Source organism: Artibeus jamaicensis, unplaced genomic scaffold, assembly GCF_021234435.1.
Source record: "Artibeus jamaicensis isolate MK-2021 breed Jamaican fruit bat unplaced genomic scaffold, CSHL_Jam_final contig_3114, whole genome shotgun sequence".
Lineage (NCBI taxonomy): Eukaryota > Metazoa > Chordata > Mammalia > Chiroptera > Phyllostomidae > Artibeus > Artibeus jamaicensis.
Genome location: NW_026521720.1, coordinates 736,365 through 763,953, shown reverse-complemented (window position 1 = coordinate 763,953; position 27,589 = coordinate 736,365). Strand labels below are relative to the sequence as shown.

The 27,589-nt window shown below is 33.7% G+C and overlaps 1 protein-coding gene across 2 annotated transcripts; it reads left to right on the top strand.

Moving 5' to 3' along the window:
- Positions 1-12,289: 12,289 nt before the first annotated feature.
- On the top strand, positions 12,290-27,322 carry POU1F1 (POU class 1 homeobox 1). Of its 2 annotated transcripts, none has more exons than XM_037130662.2 (6): positions 12,290-12,443; positions 15,195-15,344; positions 22,881-23,105; positions 25,153-25,317; positions 26,149-26,209; positions 27,112-27,322. In XM_037130662.2, exons 1-6 carry the CDS (start codon positions 12,299-12,301, stop codon positions 27,320-27,322), a joined length of 957 nt encoding a protein of 318 aa, XP_036986557.2. In that variant the 5' UTR covers positions 12,290-12,298. The 2 variants fall into 2 exon arrangements, with proteins under 2 accessions (XP_036986557.2, XP_036986549.2); XM_037130654.2 differs by having other exon boundaries at positions 12,299-12,443; positions 15,273-15,344.
- The last annotated feature ends 267 nt before the right edge of the window (positions 27,323-27,589 follow it).

Genomic DNA, 27,589 nt, shown 5'->3' with positions numbered 1-27,589 from the left:
TCACCTCTGGTTGTGGATGGTGGTGGGGGAGGAAGGCCTTTTACCATTAATATTCACTGAAATTATGCTCTGGCAAGTGACTGTTGTTTTGGGGAGAACTTGCTTTGCCTTTTAGATGCTCTATTCCTAAAGTCAAATGTATGGTTGCCCCTCCCAGATGTAGTGGGAAAGTGTCTCTTAGACCATGACATCTTCAAAATGCATAAGCTGGGTTGTCGCAGTGAGGTAAGAGTGGTAGGGGAGAAAAATATGGAACAGGCACAGCCAAAAGATTCATAGGCTCCCATACAGAACTGTCTCTGTTTTTTTTTTTCTTTTGAGTATCTCTACTCACACCAACTACAACCACCAATTTATTTACTGTCCTCTACTTCAAGCCTCTTTAAAAACAAAAAACAATCAGACTGACATTTGACAGAGTAGAGGGGTAAAAGAGGTAAAGGCATTGTACCAGAAGTACAAATTGCTTGTTACAGAATAGTCACAGAGATGTAAAGTACAGCATAGAGAGTACAACAATAACATTCTAATAACTATGTACGGGATGAGGTAGGTGCTAGAAATACCAAGGCAATGATTCCGCGAGTACAGGATTGTCTAATCACTGTGCTGTATATCTGAAACTAATGCAGAATAATATTAAATGTAAACTGTAATTAAAGAATAAAAATAGTAATAAATAAATAAAATGAAAAACCACAAAAATGATCTGAGTTTCAGCCTCTAATTTATGATCTCCTTTTCAATTAATTACTGAGAAATCTGGTTTTGTATTGGATAGTTTTTGACTTCTCTGCCAATGTATTTTCATCCTTAGTTAAATCTTACTATTTCTTTGGGTAGCAACACTTTCTGTTGAATGTAATGTTTGATGCATAGAGAATGTGTGACCACTACACTCAGGATCCTGGCTGTTACTAAGCCCAACATTCGCTTTCCCACACAGGAACCCAGACCTGGTATAGATTCACCAGCGTATTTACCCCTGTTTGTTTTTATTATCTGGCAGAAAGGTTCTTGGTTATGTAAGTACAATTTTCCAGAGCTGAAAGTATTAAAATTGCCATATTTATGGTGATCTTGATATACAGACCTTTTTCATGTGCATATAAAGCCAAAAACCGTGTGTCTTTTCCTAAAAGAATCTTTTTCTTTGTCTTTAAAAATCAATTTTCATCACAAGATTAGATAGTCACCTATAAATCCTGCTTGCAAGATTACATTTTTTAAACAAATACTTTAATCCATGCATACTTATTTGATATATGCTCGGAAATGAAGCTCTTATTTCAATGTGTTTTTCAAAAGTAAGCCAAGTGTCACAGGGCCATTATTAAATAACACTTTCTTTTCCAACTGGTTTTTAAAGACCCCTTCATCAAAAATGAAATTCTCACATTGATACTTGTATAAATAATTTTGAAATTATCAATATAACTTGAAAATTTATTGTAAATGTGAAATACTAAAAACTACTTTGTTAGAAAACAATTTAATTATTATGTTTTTAGGTTAAAATCTTGCCTTCTCTGTCTTTTGTTTCAAAGCGTTACAAGTGACCTTTCGCAGGTGCTGGAAATTGATTTAAATATGCTGATGAAATCGCTTGGACTGCAAGATGTTTGATAGAAAAATGAAACCTTAAACTACCAACTGTGTTTGAACAGATGATGTTTTTCTGCCTAATGCACCAATATTCATTAAACAGAAGTATGTGTCCAAAGTTCAGGTATGAATAAAAATGAAACGGATTTTCTGGATGCTTACATGTTAATCTTAATTAGGTCATCGTTTCTCAATACCATTATGATTTGTACTTTGTTTTTCAATATAAAAGAAGCAATTAAAATATTATAAAGTCCCCATGAACTCAGAAGAACTTTTGTTCTCATTACTAATCATTTTTGAACTGGAATTTTGTAGTTAGCTTTACAAACTTGCGTAACTGACTAATTCTAAGAACTCATCCACTCTTATTTTCATCCTTCTTATGTCTCTAAATTTTCTCCCCAGATTATGGATACAAGTAAAGTAGAGAATGACAAAGAAGAATAATTTGAGAAAACAAAATTCTTTATATTTTATATTGTGCTTACTATTTCTATCATATTGAACTGATTAAGATCATGATATACTTTTATGAATATCACCAAAACATGACCAGCATTCCCTTCCATGTATGGTCTGTGTTCCCATGAGCCATTACACTAGTTTCTCAGTGGATCTTTTAAATACGTGGTATGTGATTAGTCCTCTCCAGTCTCTCCACCTCTCTTCCCTGAATTTCCTCTTCTTTTACATCTCCATCTTTTTTTCCCACCTTCTCCAAGCTATTTGACTTCTTGGAAAATATGTAGAGTTAAAGTGACATGAGTAAGAAACATGATTATTTCACTGTGTATCAATTAGTCAATATACGTGTTTATTAAAGGGACATGAATTTTACCAAATAATTATGTGTTTTTATATTTTATAAATATCGTCAATATTTTAATTATGCATTATTCACCACTTTTGAGTTACTGATATATTTTTTCATTAGAAATATAATGATCCCATTTGGTCTAATATATGTTTTTATTTCATAGACTGAAGTAATTAAGCGATTTTAGTTATATTCAATTCTGTTTCATTAAATGACTCCATGAAAACTTTCAAATTTCTATTTATTCACAGTATTCCAAGAGTATCAGTGTCACTGGATTTATTTATTTATGTGCTTAATGTTATTGTCATGAACATTTGCAGGTCAGTCCACTATTTTACTCGGATTGATTCTTTATGATCCTTTAAATTCAGAATTTAACTAATCTAGTTTTAAAACTTTTGTCAAACCCTACATTTTGTTTATACCCTACATATGTTCTGAGAACCATGAGAAGAACAGCTTTAGGTTTAGAGGTAGTTCCCTTGTTCAGGGTCCAACAGAGTGGTTTTCCTTTTCAGAATCAGTCTGGGACAAGGAAGAATTTCTACCTTAGGGAGGAAAATTCTAATTTCATTTACATTTTATTGAACTCTTCAAGTTTTCTTTTTAATTTATATATTTCTTCCTTTATTTTTATTTTTTACACTATTAGAGATGCCCTCATTGTTCCCCCCTTTGCTCAACTCTCTTCATCTCTGCCCTCCCTGCCTGGCCATCACCACACTGTTATCTGTGTTTATGGGTTACACCTATCTGCTCTTAGGATAATCCCTCCACCTTCTGGCATCCAGTCCCTCTCTCCACCTCCCCTCAGCAGTCAGTCTGTTCCATGTATCCAAGCCAGTTACTATTTTGTTTTTCAGTTTATTTTGTTCATTAGATTCCACATAAAAGTAAGATCAAATGGTATTTGTATTCACTGACTGGCTTATTTCACTTAGCATAATAATTGGCAGGTCCATCCATGCTGCTGCAAAAGGTAAGAGTTCCTTCTGTTTTATGACCATGTGGTATTCCATCGTGTAAATGCACGACAGCTTTTTTGTCCACTCATCTATGGATGGGCACTTGGGCTCTTTCCAGATCTTGGCTATTGTAAATACTGCTGCTGTGAACATGAGGGTGCATATATTCTTTCAAATAGGTGTTTTGGGATTCTTAGAAGTGGGATCACTGGGTCAAAAGGCAGTTCCATTTTTAATTTTTTTGAGAACTCTCTACACTGTTTTCCACAGTGTCTACACCAGTCTGCATTCCCACCGACAGTGCACTAAGATTCCCTTTTCTTTGCATCCTTGCCAGCACTTGTTTAATTAAACTTTTAGGCTCCTGTCAAAAATAATGCAATTACATTTGTTTTTTTAGGAGAACTAAGATCTAGATAGCTAATTATATACATGTATATATATTGTATATACATATATATGAGAGCACACACACATACCACATAAATGGATCAGTACTATGGTACAGGTCAGGAGGAAGTATTCTACAAATTGTCTTTATCTGTGCTTCTCAAGTTTCCCAGCAGAGACAAACACATTCTCCTTGCTTTGTAAGGACACTTAAACTTGAATTTACCTCCCAAGACTTGTTCAATTACTACACTGAAGAATTCTAGTACTTGATGAAAATATATGTGCAGAGATTAAGATATTTTCAAAGTAAGTACAAGAGAGAATATGTGGATATTTCTGTGATAGTAATACCACAAGAAATACTAAAGAACTATTTTTGAAAGAATGTAAATAAATTTATATTTAATAATCCATATATCTAACAATGATGGAGAATATAGAACAGAAGTTAGCATAAAATCACTTGTAGCATTAAATTTACATAGAACTAAGCATAGATGGGCCACATGCTCAGTAAACAATTATAGAACCTAGATTTGGTTTAGAAAGAAATGTCTTTTTTGAATGTTCTTTTCCAGTTATTAGGAATGAGTAGTGTTATGTGCCTCTATGCCCAGAACAGCCCTCAGCACTATTCTGAAATAACATCTCCCAGTCACTGAGACATTTCAATGCCTTTAGTCATGCTGTCACTTAGTTCTCCCATGTTCATCAAGCCATTTATTTTCTCCCATTTAAATTATTACTAGAAGAAGACTTAGCCAAGTCTAGTTCAGAATAAGTATAGATTAATGAAAGGTTAGATTATTGGATCTTCTTTTTTTCAAATGATCACACAGAAATTTTGAAATACTTCATCTGCTTATGAAATTTCTGCATGATAAGTAGAAAAGATGAAAGCAGCACAAATTAGAATTTTAAACTTGGCAGTAAAAAAGATAAGCAGAAGAGGGTATGCATGCTATAAATAGCACACTAGGATAGGTAGTCTTAAAGCAGAATGGGGCATGAATATGTCTTTTAAAAGACTTATGATTCTTCATTGTGATCTGTAATAAGTCTTGCTTACTTTGACTCTTATGATTTTTTTTTTTTACCAAATCTTGTGACTTACACATAAATGACTGATTTTTTTACTTGACATATTTTGGCTCTCCTCAGAAACAAAGCAAAACACTGAGGCAAATCCCAAATAATCAAACATAGCCTTTGATCTCTAGCAGGGGAAATGAAACACCTTTCTTTCTCCCACTTTGCACCCCTGTTTACATTGTCTTCCTTCTACAAGCCCGACATTAGATTATCTTGGGTCATGAACTAAGCCATAGCCAGATGATTATAATTAAATAATCTCACTGCAGTAACTAAGGAAAGCATTCTGCTTCTTTCATCTTCAGAGATGCTTAAATGAAAAAGGAGTCAGGCTCTTTCAGGCACAATATCAATTAAGTTGCTGTGTTCTGTATTCATTTCTTGTTACATCATATGATATCCTTGTGTCACCCAGGAAGACTACTAAGGAGCTAATTCCTTTTTCTTTACACCATGAGTATAAGGGATAAAAATATACATTTTTTGATTCAGGTCCCAATAGCAAACATGTTTTGTGAAAGATTTATACACTCCACAATGTACCTGTATACATCACTTATTAATGCTGTCTAATAAAACTTGGAGCAAAGAGGTTTTCCAACTGAATTAAATCAGACACAGCAGTCTATTGTTTAGATGAGACTTACTCTATTTAAGTGAGTGAGGCAGCTGACAAATCTCCCCATGAACTCCAGTACGACAGGGACATGGCCCTTATGGACGAGCATCATTCCTAAGTCAATGGCTCACCTTGACGTTTATTTTTCCATAAGTGACAAGTTTACCCTTTAAATGGCATTAGGAGAACATTCATCTTCAGCAGGATTGCAAACCATTGTCATTATCTCATCCCTGGGCAATAAAGAAACTTGATTTCTGGTTATGAAAAATTTTAAGCAAGAATAAACTGAATAATCTGCATATCATTGCTGCTTTCATTATCAGTAAAGAGCCAACCATAACATGTGTGACTGACATGCACTTTAACTAATGTCTGATTCCAATGTGACTGAGTTCCTTTTTAAGTCCATATGGCTGTATAATCTTTTTCTTAAAACACTGCTTTGAGTAAAATTTATCATCTTCTCAAAAGTTACAAGTTGTGGGAATACTACATTTTATTGCCACTTAGACTAACTGAATAAATTAATTTAGATTCATTTTCATATCTGGATGGGAATCTCCCCAACTTAATTCCTCTCTCTCTCTCTCCCCCATCAGAGAGAGGGGGGAAGAGAGAGAGAGAGTAAGTATAAAATAACCACACATTCTAATTAGTTTGATGTGATATGAATTGCAAGTTGATGAAGAATGAATTAACAGCAATTGAGCATATTATTGTGTAAAGTTAAATTGTTCAGCAGTGCTAGTTCAAACCATACAAGAAATAATATTAATATTATTTATGCAATATACCTGGGTTCTAATATAGGGTTATATGGAGATCCAAATGCTGAAAATGAAAGAACATTGTGTTTTAGAGAATTTGTTTTTTCTCATGTTTTTTCTCTAGAACCATGATAAACAAAAAAATTTATATAGAGAGATACATAGATATAGATATGGGACTAGAGTTAGATAACTCTCAATATCGATATATCTTTTCTTTGTACAACATAAGGCAGTGTTTTTAACTTGCTAAGGCTTTAAGTGCCTTGGATTCCTATACCAGCTCCACAACCTACTGTAGGGCTTTTGGTAAGTCTTGAACCTCTAATAACTCAATTTTCTGTGAAGTGCTACCTACCTCACTGGATTAATGGGAGGATCAAATAAAGTAATAATACAAAGCATGTTGCCATAATAATAATAAACATTCATTATTATAAAAATCCTCTTATTAATAAATGCTAACCTTTATTAACAATTTTTATATGTCTGACATTTTATGAATGAAATAAGTATCAGTATTATCTCCATTTTACAGATAAGGTAAATTAAGTCACTGAGGGTGAAGTTACTTGCCGGTCAGTATGTAGTATTGATGTGTAAAGCTTGGGTTCAAACCCAAACAATTTGATCGCACAAACTAGCTACATACTAAACCATCATGCTATCATTTTTAACTCAAGCAAAATGTTTAAAAAATGAGGAAGAATAGATTAAAAAAGAAAAAATTATCAATTCTATTACCTTGAATATTACTTTTAAATAGCATACTAGCATTTTCCTAGGTTTATATATTTCTTAAAACGTTTGATGTAAATTGATACAATATAGTATGATATGATATAAAATTATTTTTAAATACTTTTTGAAAAATTTCAAAAATAATCCTTCGTGTATTTTTCAAAAATAATCCTCTGCTTAATTGAATATAAGGTATAGTAAGTGAACCAGACTAATAAATATTCCTGAGTAAGACTTCTTTTATTTTATTTTATTACCTTAAATTTAAGTGGATTTTCTTTTTATTTATCTGATAGCTTTCAGACTGTGTTACCATTTTCATTAGTATTTAAGCAATTTAAATAAACTCTAAAGTAGCAACTTAAAATCTCAAGAGGAATATTTTAAGACTCCAAAATAACAAAAAAAAATACCACTGAATGAGAGAACACTTTTTCAACTTAAAATCATTAAGAAACACACAAAATAAAATATCAACATATTTAGTACATACATAAAATACTATGTACAAGGGGGGAACCCCCCCAAAATAATGGAATTATATTTTGGAGGACCAGTCCCTCGTAGTACAGCTTCCCTGCCAGGTGAGGGTTCTAGGAACCCATTTGTATCAGACTACCAGCTAGCATTATTGTGAAAGGCTGCATTCATCTTCAGTGCATTGTTCTGAAGACTCTTCCAAGGCATTTTCCCATTTTATAATGGGTGAATTAGGAGCACAACTGCCCACACTGTACTGCATGTTTGGCAGTTTTTGACCAAAATATGGCACAACCCCCATGCTCCACCCTTCCTATTCACTCAATCTCACCCCAAGCGACTTTGTTTCTGTAGACGAAAAAAGTCCTCAAAGGGAAACATTTTGCTAATGTGGAAGAGGTGAAACTAAAAATGGCAGAAGCACTAAAAGGCACTAAAATCAAAGAGTTCAAATCATGTTTGTTATGATCAGTGAAAAAACATCTTGATAAGTGTATTGAATGAAATGGAAAGTATACTGAAGGTGACTAAGTTTAAAGACATAAGAATAAATACATAATTTTTTAGAAATACATTCTGGTTTTTTTTAAGATTTCTCCTTGTATGTCAATGTCCCATATACATTCAAATTATAAGCAAGAAATTGGAAGAATTTTAATCATAAAACTTGATGACAGTAGAAATAAAAAAATTATAAAATTATAAATTATAAATAAATTATTATTTATACAAATCATAAAATTATAAATAAAATTAATATACTTAATGCATTTAAAAACACAAATGACAATAAAACTGAAGGTTTTTAAATAAAAATACAAAATATACCATTTGTTAATTAACAAAATGATGAGTACAAATAGCTAATATAGATGTGAACTATAACATTTGCAATCAAAAATGGACATTAAATTAAAAAATGCTATAGTCTTAGTAAACATAAAGCATCAGTAGTTAGATTTCATTACTGACATTGACAATGCAAAAAAATGTCAAATTTTCTCTTGTGGTGCTGTTGTAAAATGGTAGAACAGCATCCACCACATTTAAGAATGTCTTTCCAGATAACAATTTCTCGTCACCTACAAATGTCAGAATGCTTCTAATGCAAACCAATTCATTTACAAGTGTGGGCACAGGAACCATTGCTGGAACACACCAATAACCACAGCCAGTGAATAGCCATAGCCAATCAGAATGGCTCTCTCATAAATGTTGATCAAGAAGCAGTAAAGTAATCTCCTTGCTTGGCTAAAACCTTAGGGAGAGATTTGGAGCTCTGTGAAGTGGTATAGATAGAGAATTAGCCAGGGTGTTTTGCAGAAAGTGTGAAAAGTGAGGAATACAGGGGAAAGGGTAGGAAAGTCAGAGAGATGTGGCAAATGGCTTCCCATTCCCTATTCAGTCTCAGTCTGTGTTTTGGCCTTTTCTGTGAGTTCTATTTTTTGCTCAAATTCTTGGTATTTGAAAGTAAATCACAATAGAACCAATTATTTGAAAAAACAATTTGGAAGACAAGCCAATTGTGGGGGCAGTGAGACTGAGAGAAAATATTTGCAGAAGACATAACTGATAATGGATTATTACCCCAAATATACCAATGACCCTTAAAACTCAACGGTATGAAAACTAATAACCCAACTTAAAAATGGGCAATCTGAACAGTCACTTCACTAAAGAAAAAATAGAGATGGCAAATAATGTATAAAAGATGATAAGCATCATTTGCAAATTAAAACAATATAGAGATACAAGTGCATACCTATTAGAATGGCAAAAACCCAAAATACTGACAACACCAGATGCTGATGAGGATATGGAACAATAGGAACTCTCATTCATTGCTGGTGGGAATACAAAATGGTACAGCCACTTTGGAAGACAGTTTGGCAGTTTCTTACAAAACTAAACGCACTCTTACCATGTGGTTCAGCAATTGCACACCTTGCAATTTGCACACTTTAAAAACTTATGCCTACACAAAACACAGATGTTTATAGCAGCCTTACTCAAAATTACCAAGACATAAAAGAGACAAGATGTTTTTTGGTAGGTGGATGAACAAATAAACTGCAGTACATCCAGACAGTGGAATATTATTTAGCACTACAAAGAAGTGAGCTACCAAGTTATGAAATAATACCAAAGAAGCTGAAGTGCATGACAAAACTAAAAATATTAAACCTGAAATGTTTACACACTGTAAGTTTCTAAGTATATAATATTCTGAAAAAACCCCACAAAACTATGAAGACAGTGAAAAAATTATCAGTGCCAGAGGGATTAGGAAGGAAAAAAAGAGAACAAATGGATGAAACACAGAATTTTAAGGACAGTGAAAATATTCTGTGGAATATTACAATGGTAGATACAGCCATAATACATTTGTTAAGTGGAATGTACAAGAGCAAACTGTGGACTTTGGGCAACAATGATGTGTCAATGCAGAGTCATCAGTTCTAACAAAGGGGCCGTTCTGGTGGGGAATGCCGACCATGTGGAGGACTGCAGGTGTGGGAGCAAGGAGCACATGGGGTCTATCTGTACTTTCTGCTGAATTCTACTTTGAACCTAGAACTATGCTAAAAATGTCTTTTGTAATTAAAAAAGCAATTTGTAAATGGTTCTAAGAACTTTAAAAATATCATAAGGCAAATTCAATAATCCTTTTTCTAACAATATATCATCCTAAGGGAGGATATTCAAAACAATTCAAAATAGTTATGCAGTAAAAATATATTGTATAAAAATATTTTGGACAAAAATGTTACTTGCATTGCTATTTATAAAAGTGGAAAGCAGAAAAAATACAAATGCCCAACAATAAAGAAATAGTTAAAATGTAATAGATCTGTATAATTCAATATTATGTAAAATTAAAACTGTTATAAAAAGTTTATTTAAAAATTGATAAACTAATAGAGTATAGTTCTGAGAAGACTATAATGGAAACTTCTATTCCTGGCTTTCCACAATTCCAACTGTAACATTCTGCTTTCCACTACATAATACAAATAGTTAAAATTTAAACATTATTAAGGAAATAATGTCTATGATTGCAATTTAAAAATTTTAAGTAGCATAGTAATTCCAGGCAGGTTTTATAATACTCTTCCTTATCTGTCATTTGGCTGATATTTTTACCAATATATTCCAATGCTTCTAAATAATAATATCAAAATTACTAGGGGAAATTTTCAAGTGCTATTTTTTCTGTATATCATTTACTTAATTTTTAAATATGCAGTGCCCAGTAAATTTATTTCTATTTAGTTTTATTAGCAAATTCTTTTTTAAATAAACTGAAAAAGTACTTTTAGTATATGTGATGTTCTAAAAAATTGTAAGAATTCTGCAAGAGTAAGATCATTATTTTTGATTTCCTGTAATCTTCTCTCATTGGAGAAGACTAATAAAGCTTGAAAATATGGGAAATTGTGTCATTTTAAAAATAAATATTTTTGAAGCAATAGTTAATGATGGGGCAACCTTATTTTTTGTAAAATATCAATTGGTTATTAAAAAATTTCAGTTTTATGAAACTACATTCTTATCAATATGAACATTAAATTAGCACAAAACAACCAATTCCAAATGTTAAAAAATACAAATGTTAAAAAAATTCTAATGAAGCATCGCCCTTGCCTAGGTCAGTAATATCCACCAATGCTTGTCAGATTACTTCCGTTTGCTATCTTACTCCTAGTGTATATTTTTAAAAAGTATCCCATTTACTCATTTATATACTGAAACCATGATCATTGTAAAATCTTGATGCTGATCTTTATCTTCAAATTAATTGTTTGTAGCATATTGGGCTTTTTTTTCCCTTCTCATATAATGTGAATCTATTCTGTACACGCGAAGTTTGCACCCAGTGCTCTAATACCAGCTCGGGAGCAGGATGGCTCAGTGCAGAGGCTCAGGCAGGGTCCAGTGTGCAGAGATGGTGGGGTGCAGGACTCGGGTGCCTGTTGTGAGACCTGCAAGGCATAACTAGGGCAAGTGCCTGGAATCTCACCTGCATACAGTAAGAGCCTACTATATATTCATTTTTTACTGAGTAAGTTGAAGTCAAGGGAGAGATACTATCACTCATGCTCATCTTCTCTACAGGTTACTGTAATTTTATTCAATATTTTTGCATTTATAATATTATAAAAATTAAACTAGTTTTCATTGTTTTTCAAAAATGTATCACTGCTTGAATTAGTGGTTATATATTCATTCTTATATTCAGCCTTCTATACTTTCAATTAAAATTTAAATACTTAAATATTCATAATTTCTCAAAATTATGTAGTATGTTCTCTTGTCATTTTGCAAGTTTAACAGAAAGTTATCAAAAAAGAAAAAATCTCATATATATAAATTTGCCGTTTTTTAGTAACAAAAAGACTCCCATTTTTTAATTTATTGGAGCATTATTTCTTTGAGGGACACTTTTTTAAGTTTTCGATTTCTTTCTGAAAGGTCTGAATTACTGAAATTGTCGGAAAAGTTTCAGATTTCTCCCTTCCTTTCAATCTATACCCCATAACCAGCTTTCCTCTCCCGCGTGGATTATGTTTGAGTTAGAAGGAAGGCAGTTGAGACTGATAAAGCAATACCCCTGGGAAAAGATGATTAACATGTATGAAGGGATTTCCCTGCAGTATAAACGCCAGCACGCGCCCTCTTGGGGCTTCAGAACCTTCCTGATGTATATATGCAGGTAATGAGATGTGAAACAGCCCTTTGAGACAGTAATATAATAAAACTCCAATTTGGGGAGCAACAGTTCTCTTCCTTTTTCTACTCTCTTGTGGGAATGAGTTGCCAACCTTTTACTTCGGCTGATACGTTTATACCTCTGAATTCCGAGTCTTCTGCAACTCTGCCGCTGATAATGCATCCCAGCGCTGCCGCCGAGTGCCTACCGGTCTCCAACCACGCTACCAATGTGATGTCCTCAGGTACTGACTCCAATAACAGTCTGCAGGCGGCTGGGCCTAAGGGTCTCGTAGTAGACGATTTGAATCTTGTTAGTTTAGAATCTCTTTGTTTCTTTTATTTCCCCCTTCAGTTTAATATATTTTAAATTAAATAGAAAGGATATTGAAGAAGTCAAAATGTCTAAGAAACTTTTTAAGAAATATTAGTAAGTGTAGCAATTTAAATTATTTTTGGTTTGATTATAAAGATTGTTTTTTACACAACGAGACAGTGAATTTGGCTAATTTTAATCCAAAAATTATTCTAATGAAAAGTTTATGGGTAAAGAGCAAAACTAAAGAAATAATCTAAAATAATTTAGTGTTTTAAAGGTGTAACTTCTTTAACTTACAAATTTATTTGGTTTTTAGATAACATTTGCTGCTATTCTAAAACCAGCCAAAATACCTCATACCACAACTAAATGACTCCCAATAACAGCAACAGTGCATGTAAAAAAATAAACTAGTTAAGTAAGTTTTGTAAACTTACCTTTTTAACATAATTTGAAACTCAAAAATAAAACGTAGGAGCAATATGTAACATTTATGAGTTAATTTTTTTCAAATCTGGATTCTGGAAAGACTTTAACCTCTAACCAAGTTTTAATATTTTTAAATATAATTTTCCTAAATAAAAGTTAAACTTGTAAATTCAAATATATTGTCTTAAACACAAATGTTTTGCAAAAAGCATAATTCATTCTTTAACTATGCAGTAACAAATAAAGTGTTTGAAGTAGAATTATAAAAAGACTAAATTGATTCAAATAAATGTCTTCCATTATATAACAATACACAATATTCATTTTACACTTGTTTTGAAAGCAATTGAAATAGGAAATAAATTTCATACATTTAGAAATAAAAATTATAGTTGATAAATTCATATTCTGATTTAAGTTATTTAGGCTTTACCTTTTTTATAATTGGGCAGTTTACAAATATATATATGTAAGTTCAGCATTAATCTTTAGCTGGATTTTAAAGAATATAGAGACTATATAGCTAGACTTTGGTAAAGTCATTAATGTTGAGATTTTTTCACTTACCTAGGAGTCTTCTAACTTAATTTAAAAGGTAATATTGAAAGTACATTCAAACATTTAAAACTATATAATAACATATTTTACCAAAAATATATGCTATAAAAATTTGAACTATTCCATAGCTAAGTGTATATTTTTAATAATAGAACTTTCTATAAATAAGATCTGAGGAGAATTTGTATTGTTTGTTTAATTTACTGTGTGTGAATATTATTTCAGAATGAAAATATTTAGAATTGAAGTAATGATTTAACTAGTTTAGGCTCAAAACCCCATTTAGTTATTTTTAAAATGTATTTTTTAATAAATAAATAACATACATAGTAAATTAACCTATCCTTTATCCATCTTGCCAAAATCAGAGAAACAAAATGCGTTTAAATTTTATAAATTAAAAAAAAATTATGAGTAAAAATGGCAAATATATTTTAAATGGTATTGTACTTATATTTTTCATCAAATCATAGTCATTTGTCCAAAGACTGAACTAGAAATAATGGGTATAATAAGAACAATTGAGTATTTAATATTTTTTATCTTGTTTAATTTTAAAATGCATAACAAGGTTTTTATATGTAATCATAATGCAAAATGACTTTAGTTCTTTCTACACATCAGTTATAAAATAAAAATTTATGCAAATATTTTAAAATATTAAACATTGTTCTATAGTTAAAGAAAATATGTTTTACTTTCTAAAGAGACCTCATGGCTTTAATTACTATCATATCTTAACATTTTCAAAGGATTCAAATTCTCTACTTCTTATCTCTTGAACTTTTTCAAGAGAATATAATTATATATATTTATTAAAAGCTAACACTATATTCAGGATATGAATGAGAATAAGAAAATTAAATAAATGAAGAAACATTGGCTAGAGATTTTATTGTCAATAGTCCCTGCTTTTAGTCATCTTGGTGATTCATGTTTAAAGCCTGATTTTAAAATGTTTAGTATTTTAAATTTGCTTTCTAAATGCACATTGATTTCATAAGGCATTTAACTATAAACAAGTTTGTGCTTGTACACTATCCTCAACCTTTATAGACCTTGCCACTCCGCAATAAACTTATTCTTTGACCTGCTTTATCGTTAGAATTGTTCAATTGATTGTGTGTGTGCAGAAACCTACCACCTCAAGGTTTCATCATCAACATAAACACATCGTATATTGTCACAGCATTTTCAAAAACCTCCAAATCTAGCGGGTTTTTTGTGAGGAGCCTAGGTGCTCTGCCATTTCCTCTTTGATGGAAGAAATTTGTTAGGAGAATAAGCAAAAGTAAAGACAAGACTCAATTTCTGTATTCATTCTTCCAGAGAAAGACCACTTTATAATACCATGATATATAAGGATTTTAAGAGACTATTCCCCTAGTCAGTTTGTTGCAATGTCTATATTGAATGGGACTGACAAGAATTCTGCAGTTTCCAATTAGCCAAGGTCCAAACTGGCTAGTCACCACCTCACAGTGCATGGGACAATCAGTGAAGGCTATTTTCCACTTTGATGACGTATGGTCTCATTAGTGGAGATAAACTTAACCACTAGTTTTAACTTACTCAGAGAAACTCCCCAAAATGAGAACAAACAATTGCATGTAAATGTAAGAATCACATAAATGTGTATTTTTTGAAATGAAACGAAAGTGTCTTCAATCCTCATACATTTTCTTACCAGTCCCGTCTGTTTTGTCTTTGATCCAAACTTCTAAATGTTTGCGTACATATTTCTCGGTGACAATGTTGGGAAACACAGCAACTGGACTTCATTATTCTGTTCCTTCCTGTCATTATGGAAACCAACCATCAACCTATGGAGTGATGGCAGGTAAGAAAAATTGTCTTTACATATGAAACTGAGTTTGGGGAAATTTAGATGAATTTCCTGGGTTTGAGAGAATCCTGATCAGAAATTTGCATACATTTTTTTCTGGATAAATAAATCATCACTAGGTCAAGACTACTTATTTACTGGTGCTCATATGGGGCACTGCCAGCATCTTTCTTAAGGAAGAGAAAAATATGACCAAAGGGATCCATTCATCACAAAACCCATGACTTAATTTTAGACCACAGAAAACATTTTAATAGTTTAATATTGCAGTGGTTTAAATTTTGTTATGCCTCAATATTTAAGATAATTTAAATCTTTTATATTTATAACTTCAGGGAGAGAAATATTACGGGTGACATAAGTCCTCAGGCTCTATGTGAGAATACAAGTGCGTGCGCATGTGTGTGTGTGTGTGTGTGCACACACATAGTGTCATGCTGAGAGAGGAGCTTCAGATAAAGGAATCGCATATTAGGAACACGTTTTCTTGTGTTTTGTTATCCAGAATAAGTAATGAAAAAAAATCAAACATAGATTTATGCCTATAAATTTGGAAGAAAATTAACCAAATAATTTAATTTACCAATCTTTAATTTCTAAAAATTCCTCTGTTTATAACCAAGTAAAACATTGAAAGCTTTAAAATACAATATTCCAGAACTAATTATCTTCTCTTACATTCTGTGAAAGCAGCATTCTGAATAAACTAGTATCCTCACCTTTACGGAAAATGAAGACTGATGTTCTTAACAATTACCTATACATCCTAATGCTTCTTTTTAATGATTAGGAACTAAGGAAAGCCATATATTTTTCTTCCCCTTTGAAAACTGATAATTTATGATTCAGACACTTAGTAGTTGATCAGTATTCATGGTTAATGAGAACACCCCTCACTGATGAAGAACTACGTTCACTATAAGACAGTGAAATGATACGCGTTTAGCCACCAGAGGTGCAGGTAGAATGCTTTTGGTGGCCTCCACCACACTTTGACTATGAGACAGAGAATGACAAGCACAGGGCGATGCGCTGCTCTCCTGGAGCAGAGGCCTGGCTTTTCATCCACAATGATTCCCCTGGAGACAGGTGCAATTTAACGCGCCCTCCGAAACCCAGCAACCGGCAGCGACGGATTGAGGTTAACCCAAAGATCAAATCAGCCCCAGACCCAAAATTTTAAGGTGGTTTTTGCTACCACCTTCCTTCCCACCAGTCTAGGCCAGAGCTGAGGGCCTAGTGAGTTCCCAGCTGCCCTGAAATTCTAACATCCTATAGTTTCCAGGGTCAGAGCAAACAGGCTCAGGCAGCCCAGGTTGTGCGGGTCCAACTTTTCGGGCAGGCGCTCAGCAAATCCAGAGAGGCCCCTGGAAAAGCCTTTTAAAATGATTCAAAGCCTGGGTGACATCCAAAACAACATTATTAACCTCAGATTTGGAGGTATCCCTGTAGTCTTAACACAAAATTAAGTGTGTTCCTGAAAGAAAAACTCACCATAGCAAGCATATAATTTATATTTGAACTATTTTTTTGAGAGTGATATCATTAAAATGTGATATGCTTTCTAATTTGTTAGAATGTCATCATTTTGACATATATTCAGTATTAGCATTTGTATCACAGCAGAGTTAGCTCAGAGAATCTGAGCTCTCCTGCCTTCATCCCCAGAGAAGCTACACAAATTGAGTTATAAAACACAGGGATTCAGAAGTAAGATTGCAAAGGTATAAAATACAGGAGAGAAACCTAGTTTTGTCATTTGAATTTTCTGAGTAGTCTTAAGGCGTTCATCAAATTACACAATCCACAGACGTTTCTTATCATCAGGAACAAAGACAGGTTCACTGCCACATACTCCATAAAAAAGTGAAGCTACAGAAAGTGCTGTATTTCAAATGAAGTAAAATTGCTATATTTTTAAAATAATTTTTATTGTATTTTTATTACCATTTAGTCCCCTTATGTCCCCTTCCCCTCTGCAACCCCCACACTGTTGTCCATGTCCATGAGACCTTTGTCCTTTTTTGCTCAATCCCTCCACCCTGTACCCTCCCCACCTTACCTGTTACCTGCTAATGTGCTTATCTTATTACCCACACTCTGATGCTTACATTGAACTTGAGCATTTCATTACATTAATAACCCACTGAAAAAGAAAAGCTATAGCTAATATTTTGTTAAAGTTAGTAGGGCTGTCTTTAATTACAGGTTAATTTGCTGTACTTCATGATCCAGGTGTGGGCATACCAAAGTGATTAACTAATTGGGAGCAATGAATTAGCTGCACTATGAAATAATTATGAACTGCGTTGAAGTCATTTAACATCTCTGATTTCCAATCTCTTCATATTTAGGTTGTATGGGTACCTCAACTTTATTAGAGTTGAGTTGTGGCTCAGTTTTAGCAACTCAACCCATCTTTCTCCTTTGATCTTCTCTTTAGATACACTTGCAGCTAAATTCCTTCTCCTGTCTCTTTTGAGAATTTTGATAATTCAACATCCTACAGCGTAGATAAAAGTGACCAGCAAGTTATAAATGCTATTTGAAATCTCTTCTAGTTAATAACAAAACAAAACAAAATGATAGCAAACATCCTCAAAACTTTGATTTTTGAGTACTTGAGATTGTTTCTATTTTCCAGTTTCCTATGCTGGGTGAAAGTTAGGAAACAAGCTCAGTGGGCCATCCCACCTGCCCGCCCACTGCCTGTGCAAACCGAGCAAACCAGCCACATGGTAATGAGTGTTTAACCCGGCCAGATTATATTACAGGTCGGCCAAACCAAGACCTAGTGTGACAGTCCTTGTTTAAAAACTAATTTTAAGAGGAAAGCAAAATAGCTGAGGTTTGGGAATCAACCAAGAAGACGAATGTCCATTTTTTAAAAATGAGAAGTAGATAATAAGAGAAAAATTACTATGGCTGAAAGTGCCCACTTCATGTGGACTAATGCAAAAGGCAACAAAAATCAGTTTGATAGTTGACAGAGAGAAATAACCTATTTTGAAGTCCATCTCTTCATTCTCGAATTTCCTTTCTTTTTTTAATTCTGAAGATCTTTTTCCTCTGAATCATGGAAGGCCTCTCAGTAGCTGTGACCTAATGTATTTTTCCTGTTTTGCAATTAGCCTCTGTCTCAACTACTCAGCTTGGTGACTGTAGACTCAACTTGGTGATCCTAGCAGGAGAGCAGCCATAAGCAATATGTAAACAAATGGGCATGGCTGGTTTTAAACAAAGCTAAGTTACAAAACCAGGCAGAGGCCCCCTGTTGTCTATGGAAAGGATTTACCAGTACACAAAAGAGAAAAGATCACAATTCAAATTTATGACTTTCTTCACATTGTCATTCATGAGGAAAAAAGAAAATCAAGTAGAAATATTTAAATGCATATTCCTGGGCATGTCTACAGGAAGATGCAGTATTTGGCTTTGTGTCTTCGCTTCACCTGTTTCTTCTTTTAAGGCTTCAAGGCCGTTACCTCAGAGACACTGTCAGTTAGTTAACATGTTTCAGAGCCACTTGCCTCAGAACTACAACTTGCCCCATCCTATGGCCCATTGAGCCAGAGCCCTGCAAGGCGGGCCAGACCTCTGCCTCCCCATCACCTGCTTCAAAGATTCACCTGTGTCCTCCCACCTCCACCACACAGAAATACATAGAGAGCAATCCAGCGAGGCTGTAGGGGATTCATTGGCAATGTGAAAATACACTTTGGGCTGTGAAGAAGAGGCAGACATTTCCAAGCTGTTTAGGTGAGCGCTTGCCTAGACTTACAGAAAACTTTGCTTTATTGATGTTTGGGAAGTTGAATGTGTGACTCGCTGCTGCACGTGAGTCACAGCGTCTTTTGTTTTCTTTTTCCCTTTTCCACTAATCCAGGCTTTAGAAAGATTTTAAAAATATCTTGCCAAATACGCCATACCAATCTCCCCCCAGTCTCCCCCAAATACTGGATCAGAGGATAGAAACTGCGATGTTTTGGGCTCTGCTTATGACTCATTATAAATTTCTGTTTAGGGTTAGTTCAGGAAAAACTGTGTCCCTGTGTATAATTGTGGAACTGTTCACTTAATGAAAAATAAAAACCCATCACATGTGTTTCCCTTTTCATTCTGGGTGCCTGGCCTTTGAGTATGGTGCTTCCTATGTACTTTTCATAGACTCGTGATCAAATTTATTTTCTAAATGTCTATTTTTACAGAGCATTTATAATATATAAAATACTCTATTTTTCTAAAACTAGAGATGCCCACTTCTAATATTTTAATAAATAATTATAGTATTTTTTGTCTGAAAGTATTTGTTTTAATGTAGCCCAATATGTTTAAACTGCAGAAGTTTTTATAAGAAAGAATTTAATTTACCTGAGTATGGATGAGGTGATTACTTTGATGTGGTTCATTGCAATGTTCATTGGACTTCAGTTCTGGTTTCAAATGTATAGTTAATTCATTGTGGCACCCAGGGAAAGTTATTTAACTTCTTTTTATTTAAGTTTCCTACATTTTAAATTGTGGTAAAAAATCATATTCTTCCTTCATCATTTGTTTATATAAGGATACGAAAATGGCACAAAGTGCCACAGAAAATTTGCAGCAATGTGTGACAAAGATCAGCAACAAAAATTGAATAATCAAGATTGCTAAAAAATTCAGGTCTCATAGCATCTCATGTAAAAGATATAAAAAAATAACCTATGTAGAATGAACATAATTTGACATAGGTTAAATGAGTTATCGGAAGCAGGGGTATCCACCCCCTGGGGCTGGGTAGTGGGCCGGTACTGTCCTGCTTGTTCTGAGCCCGGCAACAAGCAAAGCTCACCTGAGCTCTGCCTCGTGCCCTCCCCACAAAGACTCATCCACAGTGGGGGAGTGAAGCTCACCTGAGCTTGAGCTCCAGCTCCCCGCTGGCCCCACATCCAATTTCCATGAAATAGGTTCGTGATACCAAAAAGGTTGGGTACCACTGAAAATACTTTAAAATATATTGGATATGCAACATGTAACAGTGGCCTGATTTTTTGTCTCTGCTTTGACTGTGTTTCAGAGTATTTTATCATTAAGTGTATTATGTTGCATTTGAAATTTCTGAAAGATGACAGAAGATTGTTTTGCATATAAGAATCAACTGTGAAAGCATTAGTGAAAGAAAGGTCTTGAGATAAATGTTAAGAAGATGCTAAACTAAATGTGATCAGTTTTCTTTTCTTATGTACTTGTCTTTCTTCTACTTCATCTAGCAAAAATCTAAAACTAAGAGACAGCTAAAAATGAACCCCCAAATTAATAATCATTTTCAAAAATAAGCTATGTAATAAGTTCAACATTGATACAATTGCTCTTAAAAATTTTATCTGGTCTGATCAGTTTAACATCCACTGAAGCATTAATTAGAGGACTAACCGACTTTTTGAAAAGTAAAACGTAATAGTTTTGGTTTGTAAAAGTAACGTGAAATTTTCTAAACATGAATGGTTTCTTTCGAATATTTTTAATATCAGTGAAATAGCCTGATTGATTTTATGTTTTTTTGTTTAATCTTTCACTTGTGTGTTTACTTTGCTTCAGAAAAGAAATATAGTCTATTGGGTAGGGGTGTGCTTTATAATTATATTCTTCCATAAACAAGCCAACAATTTGTTGACTTACAGTATTCTTTACTTATTATAATTGACATATTAATGTAAGATCTATATACTTTGGCAAAATACATTATTACTCATGTCTTTGATTTGTGAATATATTTATGAAGACATTATAAGTGGCATAAATTTGATGTATATTTTCAACATTTCCAAGATGATTATTGTATATATTCTGTAGTAATTTATTTTTTGTTTAAATATTTATTTATATTCATAATGCAAATGATTGACCACTAAATATTTTATTTATGTCAAAATGTCTTGGGTAGATGTGTCATTTAACATAAATTGAAGCGAACTCTCTACCTATTAAAATGTAATGGACTAATGAAGAACACAAAATGTTTGGGAATTTGACTCTATTATCTCTCACCCATGCTCCCCAGATGAGATAGACTCTTCTCTACTAATAAAGAATGAAGTTTGGAAGCATTTAAAAATTCTTTAGATATTTTATTTTTTCGTGATTATTTTTTAAACCACTCAGTCAACACAGTGCCTTATTGTTCATGGGTAATTACCTATCATATCTAGAATTGCACTCTTCCTTGCCATTTTTTCCCCTTTATAGCATCATTCATGGCATGAACTAGGAACACAATGTGTTTACACAAACACAGCAATGGTACATCAGCATCTTAACAATATTAAAGGACTCATATACAAGTCTACAGGCATTGCCCTCAGATGGTGCCTGCTGGGTGTCCCACCCACAGAGCAGTTGTCTGTGGTTGCTCCACCTGAGAAGAGACAGCTCAGTCAAGTGCATCGAGACCAGGGTGTCCATCTTTGTGCCTGTCCTCTAAGAGACAGCAGGTCTATGAGAACCCCTTGGGGCCAGTTCTTGCAGGAATCTGGGACAAGAGTCCCGGATTTGCCTGGGTTCAGGCCTTACCAGCAGGCTAGTATAACAAATTTGATTAAAATTCTGTGTGCATATTTTAAAAATTATCTAAAATGATTTCATTACATTGAATATTTTTCAAAAAATCTTGTTGTTGACTTTTTAATAGGACTTTAAAAATTACTTTTTGTTCATATCTATTCATTCCTCAAATATATTTAAATCAGGTTGATTACTTTATGTTCTTATCATTCTATTTCTCTGCCTATGTTAAATTTTTAAAAGACATGATCATTTCCCTTTAAAGTTAAGCATTTATTGATAAAAGCCAGGCTTCTAAATACTGTAAGATCAATTTTCTGATCCTTAGAAAATTTTCCAGTATAGCACTTAACCATGTGACTTGATTTTAAAAAAATGTCACAGATATGTATTCAATGAATTAAGAAAATAGAACAATCTGATGAACAAACTCAACTAACAAGCAAAAGAGAGACAGACTCATAAGTGGAGAGCAGATGAGAGCTGGGTGTGGTTTAGGGGATGGAGGGACTGAGCAAAAAATAAAAAGGACTCACGGACATGGACAACAGTGTGGTGATTGCTGAAGGGAGGAGGTTATGAGGGGACTAAATGGTAATGAAAAAAAGTACAATAAATATTAAACTTAAAAATATATATATATATACATTCTGCTTAGAGTTGAACCTCAGATTCCTAGAAATGGGCAACTTTAAGAGAAAATGATGGAAAACTTACACTTCTGAGAAAATTTGCTTATTTCCATTGCTTCTTTTAATTATTTGCAATTCCTTTGGCATTATCTTAGTTTTCACTTCCCTAGGGAAGGTGGAAAATAAATAATCACATTTATACTAAGCTACTCATACTTCTTCAGAAGGCTGATGGTCAGCCCACCTTTTAGAATTGAGACTGGCTGTAGCAAAAGAACGGACTCTAACAGGCAAAAACCCTTGCTTGTATAGAAGAGGCGGTGACTACAAATGTCCCTTTTCTTTCCTTTATTCACAGGCAGCTTAACCCCTTGTCTCTATAAGTTTCCTGACCACACCCTGAGCCACGGCTTTCCTGCCATGCACCAGTCCCTCCTGACAGAGGACCCCACAGCCTCTGATTTCAAGCAGGAACTCAGGCGGAAAAGTAAATTGGTTGAAGAGCCCATAGACATGGATTCTCCGGAAATTCGAGAACTTGAAAAGTTTGCCAATGAATTTAAAGTGAGAAGAATCAAGTTAGGTATGTGCTTTTTAGGAGCAATAGTCTGCACGACTTGGTCTGCAGGTCCTTACTATAGTGCGGTTCAATCTTTCACTCCGCTCGAGGGCCCAAGACAGTTCTCAGCCGCTGTCTCTACTAAGGATCTAAGTTTGTCCATGCGTGACACTCCTACACCAACCTCTGCTTCCTTGTGAATTGTTAATGCCCTCAATACATAGATTTTAAGTTAATGGTACTTGTTTTCAACTTAACCACCTCGAAATTAGTTTAGAAGTGCCCCATTTTCTCTATATTTTATTTGAACTTTTGAATAGATGATACATTCATATTATTTAAAAACATAAAAGAATATAAATAAAATGTATTCGTTCTGCTTTGTCTTTCCTATTAGTCAATGTTAGTTTCTTGTGTAACCTTTTACAGATATTATCATATATAAGCAAATACACATATTTCTTGCAGATTTTTAAAAAAATGTAACTATGTTGAGGATCTTTTCATATCAATTTTTAGAAAGGTTTTTTTAAAGGAATGTCTTATATTCCATTTTACAATTTATTTAACCATTCCCTTACTGATGATAAATTTACGTGGTATCCAATATTATTGTGTTAAAAACAATGCTACAGTAATAAACTTCATGAATGTCATTTTTTAACTATGCAAATGTATGTGTAGGAAAACTGTTAAAAGCAAAATTGCTTCATCAGAGTGTGCATACTGGTAATTCTGATAGATGCCAAATGTGTCCATGTGGACATTGTACCAAATTTTGCTGCCATCAGAATGCCTCTTGTGCCACTGCTCAGAAAGCAGTCTCCGTCCAGGTGGGAGTTTTTTGCTGCTTGTTGGTTTGTTTGTTTGTTTTTGTCTTCTCCTTAAGGACATCTTCTGAGAGCTTAGAACAGAAGCTGACAAATAGAATAAATAAATAGTCATTGAGAAAAAATATGCACTTAATCTTTTGTATCTTTGCAAATCAAACAGGTCAAAGTCACTTCTCATGGTAGTTGCATTTCAAATTCCTCCTCTGAGTGAAGATTCAAGTGTTGTGTCAGGTGTCGGGCAGTCACCTGTAATTTCACTTCTGTGGATTTGTTTTCATAGCCTTTGCTCTCTCTCTACTGAAAAGTATTTCAACGTAAAATAACTGTAACAACTAATCTCGATTTAAATTCATGAAGTAGTGAATTTTTTAATAGATTGAAAATGACAGTTCAAACTTCTGTACTTGTGGAATGAATCATAAGTTATCTGGTAATAAAATTTGTCGATTAGTATCATATGCAACCCCTTTATGAATACAGGCATATAGCCGTAGGCCCTAAATTAATGTGCACTTGCCATATCAATAAACAGAGCAGTAAGCAATTTATAACATTCATTTTCTGTTTGGTATTTACATTGCTGTGAATGTTTCTAATTTGGTATTGATGGTTCCTAGCAACTTGTACTGTAAAAAATGTCCGGGACAATCATTGAGCATCTTTGCCAGGAGATGGAAACATTACCAAATGATGTAATAAATGTGCTTGGGTGTGTAAATAAAATCTTTGGTGATCAAAGTCTAATAATAAACATGGGAAACAAAGAAAGTAAGGATAATTTTTAGTTTTATCTGGTACCCCTCAACAACATAGTTGATTTTTTCACCCTTACAGTTGAGATAAAAATATTTATGATATAGCACCATATATGTTATACATTATATTAAATATACTATAGATGAGCATATGTCATCAGATATTTAATAATAATAACAAAGAGTGCAAGAATTTTTAAGTATCTGATGATACATCTATACAATTCGACTAAAGACTAAGAATAGCAGAAGTTCCCATAGGAATTATTTTGACTTGTAGAAAAAAATAATTAACTAGAAGGAATATTTTTTGAAGCACTGGACAGTTTTATACTGAACCTTACAAAGTAATTCTAAATTGCCAACAAATATATGTTTAAAAGCGGTACTGAACAAAGAAAGAGACACATGTTTATGCAACACTGGACCGAAATGAATGCTTCGTGAAAGCTGAAGCTAATGGTCTTTACTGTCCTTCCACAGGATACACCCAAACAAATGTTGGGGAGGCCCTGGCAGCTGTGCATGGCTCTGAGTTCAGTCAAACAACTATCTGCCGATTTGAAAACCTGCAGCTCAGCTTCAAAAATGCATGCAAACTGAAAGCAATATTATCCAAATGGCTGGAGGAGGCGGAACAAGTGGGAGGTACTGAAGCTGTATCTCTGAAGGCTCTGTGACATTTTAAGCTAAAAACAGTGGCTTCTATTGGTGGGATTAACAATAAAACGAGAGGTTTGAGGTTTAATTTAGTTTTTCTTCATTAAGATAAAAAAAATAACTGTCTTGTTTCATCCCACTGAAAGGAAAGCTAATGCAAGTAGAGATAAATTTACCGAGAACGTAAATAGTGGAAGGATAAGCTGTATGGGTACAGCTTTCTAAGACAGTGTGGCATAGGTGTGAAATGGTGAAATGAACTTTTAACACATTCAGATTTTCTTTGCCTCTGTTCTATACTGTAGTGATTGTACATGCAATCATTTTCATAACCTTGTACTAGCCTAACCAGGGCATTTGCTCACAGTAGTCTTCCAAGTGACTAGCATTAGCTATTGCCAAATGAGCAATTTAATGTGATAGAATTATCTACTCACACTAATGTGTCAAGGCTGGATAAGGAGCAAGGCATGGGAGCATTGAGAGCAAGAGAGGGAACAAAAGCAGAGTAGCAATAGGATTTATACACAACTGTCTTTGAATAGTTAATATTTATTTCTGTATTAACGGTTGTATTAAATGTATTAAATGTTGTATTAACATTTTTTAATTATTTTATTGTTCAACTACAGTTGTCTGCATTTTTATCTAGGGCTTGTAATATAAAATGACATCAGTTGCAAAAAATTAAAACAAAAATATATGGTGATTTTATTTTGCATTGCTTTACCATGAACATTTGAAATCCAAATCCAAATCTGAGGGTTTTTTCTTAACCTTACTTGGTTTCTGTAATTGTCCCTCTTTTCCCCATTACAGCTTTGTACAGTGAAAAAGTGGGAGTCAATGAGAGGAAAAGGAAACGCAGAACAACTATAAGGTATGCTTTGGAGACATTAGATGTTACTGGAGGAAGAAAAGGATATTTTACAAATAGAATCATTTGTTAGCACAAATAGGTGCAACACAACATATAAATGTAAGGTGAATATAGTCAACTCAATAAAAACAAGGTATGTGAAGAAAGCATATTTTAATACCTTAATAGTGAAAAGCAGAGAGCTAATAATTTTAAGCAATTGTTGGAATAGTTTGTATTGCTTGATTTAAGAACACTTTGGCTCCACAAGTTTTGGATAAAATCCAGTATGAACAATCACTTCTAAAAATAGTGACTGTTTCTGCCAAAGGGTTAGATATAAGTCTTGCTCTGGCAATTTGGCATCTGTGTTATTAAAAATTAAAAAAACCTAGTAATCAGTATTTTAGTTATTTTCAAGTCAGAGGCAACTTCTTGCAATTTAAACCAGAAAGATTTGTTGTTTGATCTTTTTGTAATGCCCGTGAGGCTCACAGAGGAAATGCTGACATATAGGTTTTGTTTTGGTCAGTTGGTTGTTCACTGAACATTTCATCTATCGTATGGTAAACAACTTAAATGATTTCTGGGGAACTTTGCAGAAATGCCTAGCAAAGTGCTCCTTCCTTCTCAGGAAGTCAGTGCCCTCTTGTGGTGCAAAGGGGGATGAACATAGAAAGTCTGGGTTCCTCTCCTTTCTTCCTGTGACTCGGGTAATAAATGGTGCCCTGAATAAGATAAGCATCTAAAGTATGACAAGTCATCCATCTATCTTTTTTGAAGAGTTTTTAAAGTGTTTTCAGAGTCTTTAAGTTTTGTTTTTATGTAAATATTTAGAAAATTCAACCTAACTTAATCTGATCTGCCAAAAACTTAATATAACGCTTTCTACCCCCACCTGCTGCCCCAACCCCCTCTCCCAGTATCACTGCAAAAGGGGCTCTGGAGAGACACTTTGGAGAGCAGAGTAAACCCTCATCTCAAGAGATCATGAGGATGGCTGAAGAACTGAATCTTGAGAAAGAAGTAGTAAGAGTTTGGTTTTGCAACCGAAGGCAGCGAGAAAAACGGGTGAAAACAAGTTTGAATCAGAGCTTATTTACGATTCCCAAGGAAAATCTTGACTGCAGATAAAATTTCCTATTGTGTAATCGCAAGTTTTTCTACTGGTTATTCCTTTCTGCTCTCCAACAAAAATAGAAATTAGTTGTTTGGTTGTCTTCAAAAATCATTTTACATCAATAACTTTTGCAGAAGCTTTTCTTTTCTATATTCAAAAAATTCAGTTTAAATTATCTTGATGAATTATTTTTTTAAATAATTCTCAGAAGCTGCATTGGACATTTAAACTGAAAGATACTAATAGGAATAAAACAATAATTCTTGCCCTGATGGGTGTGG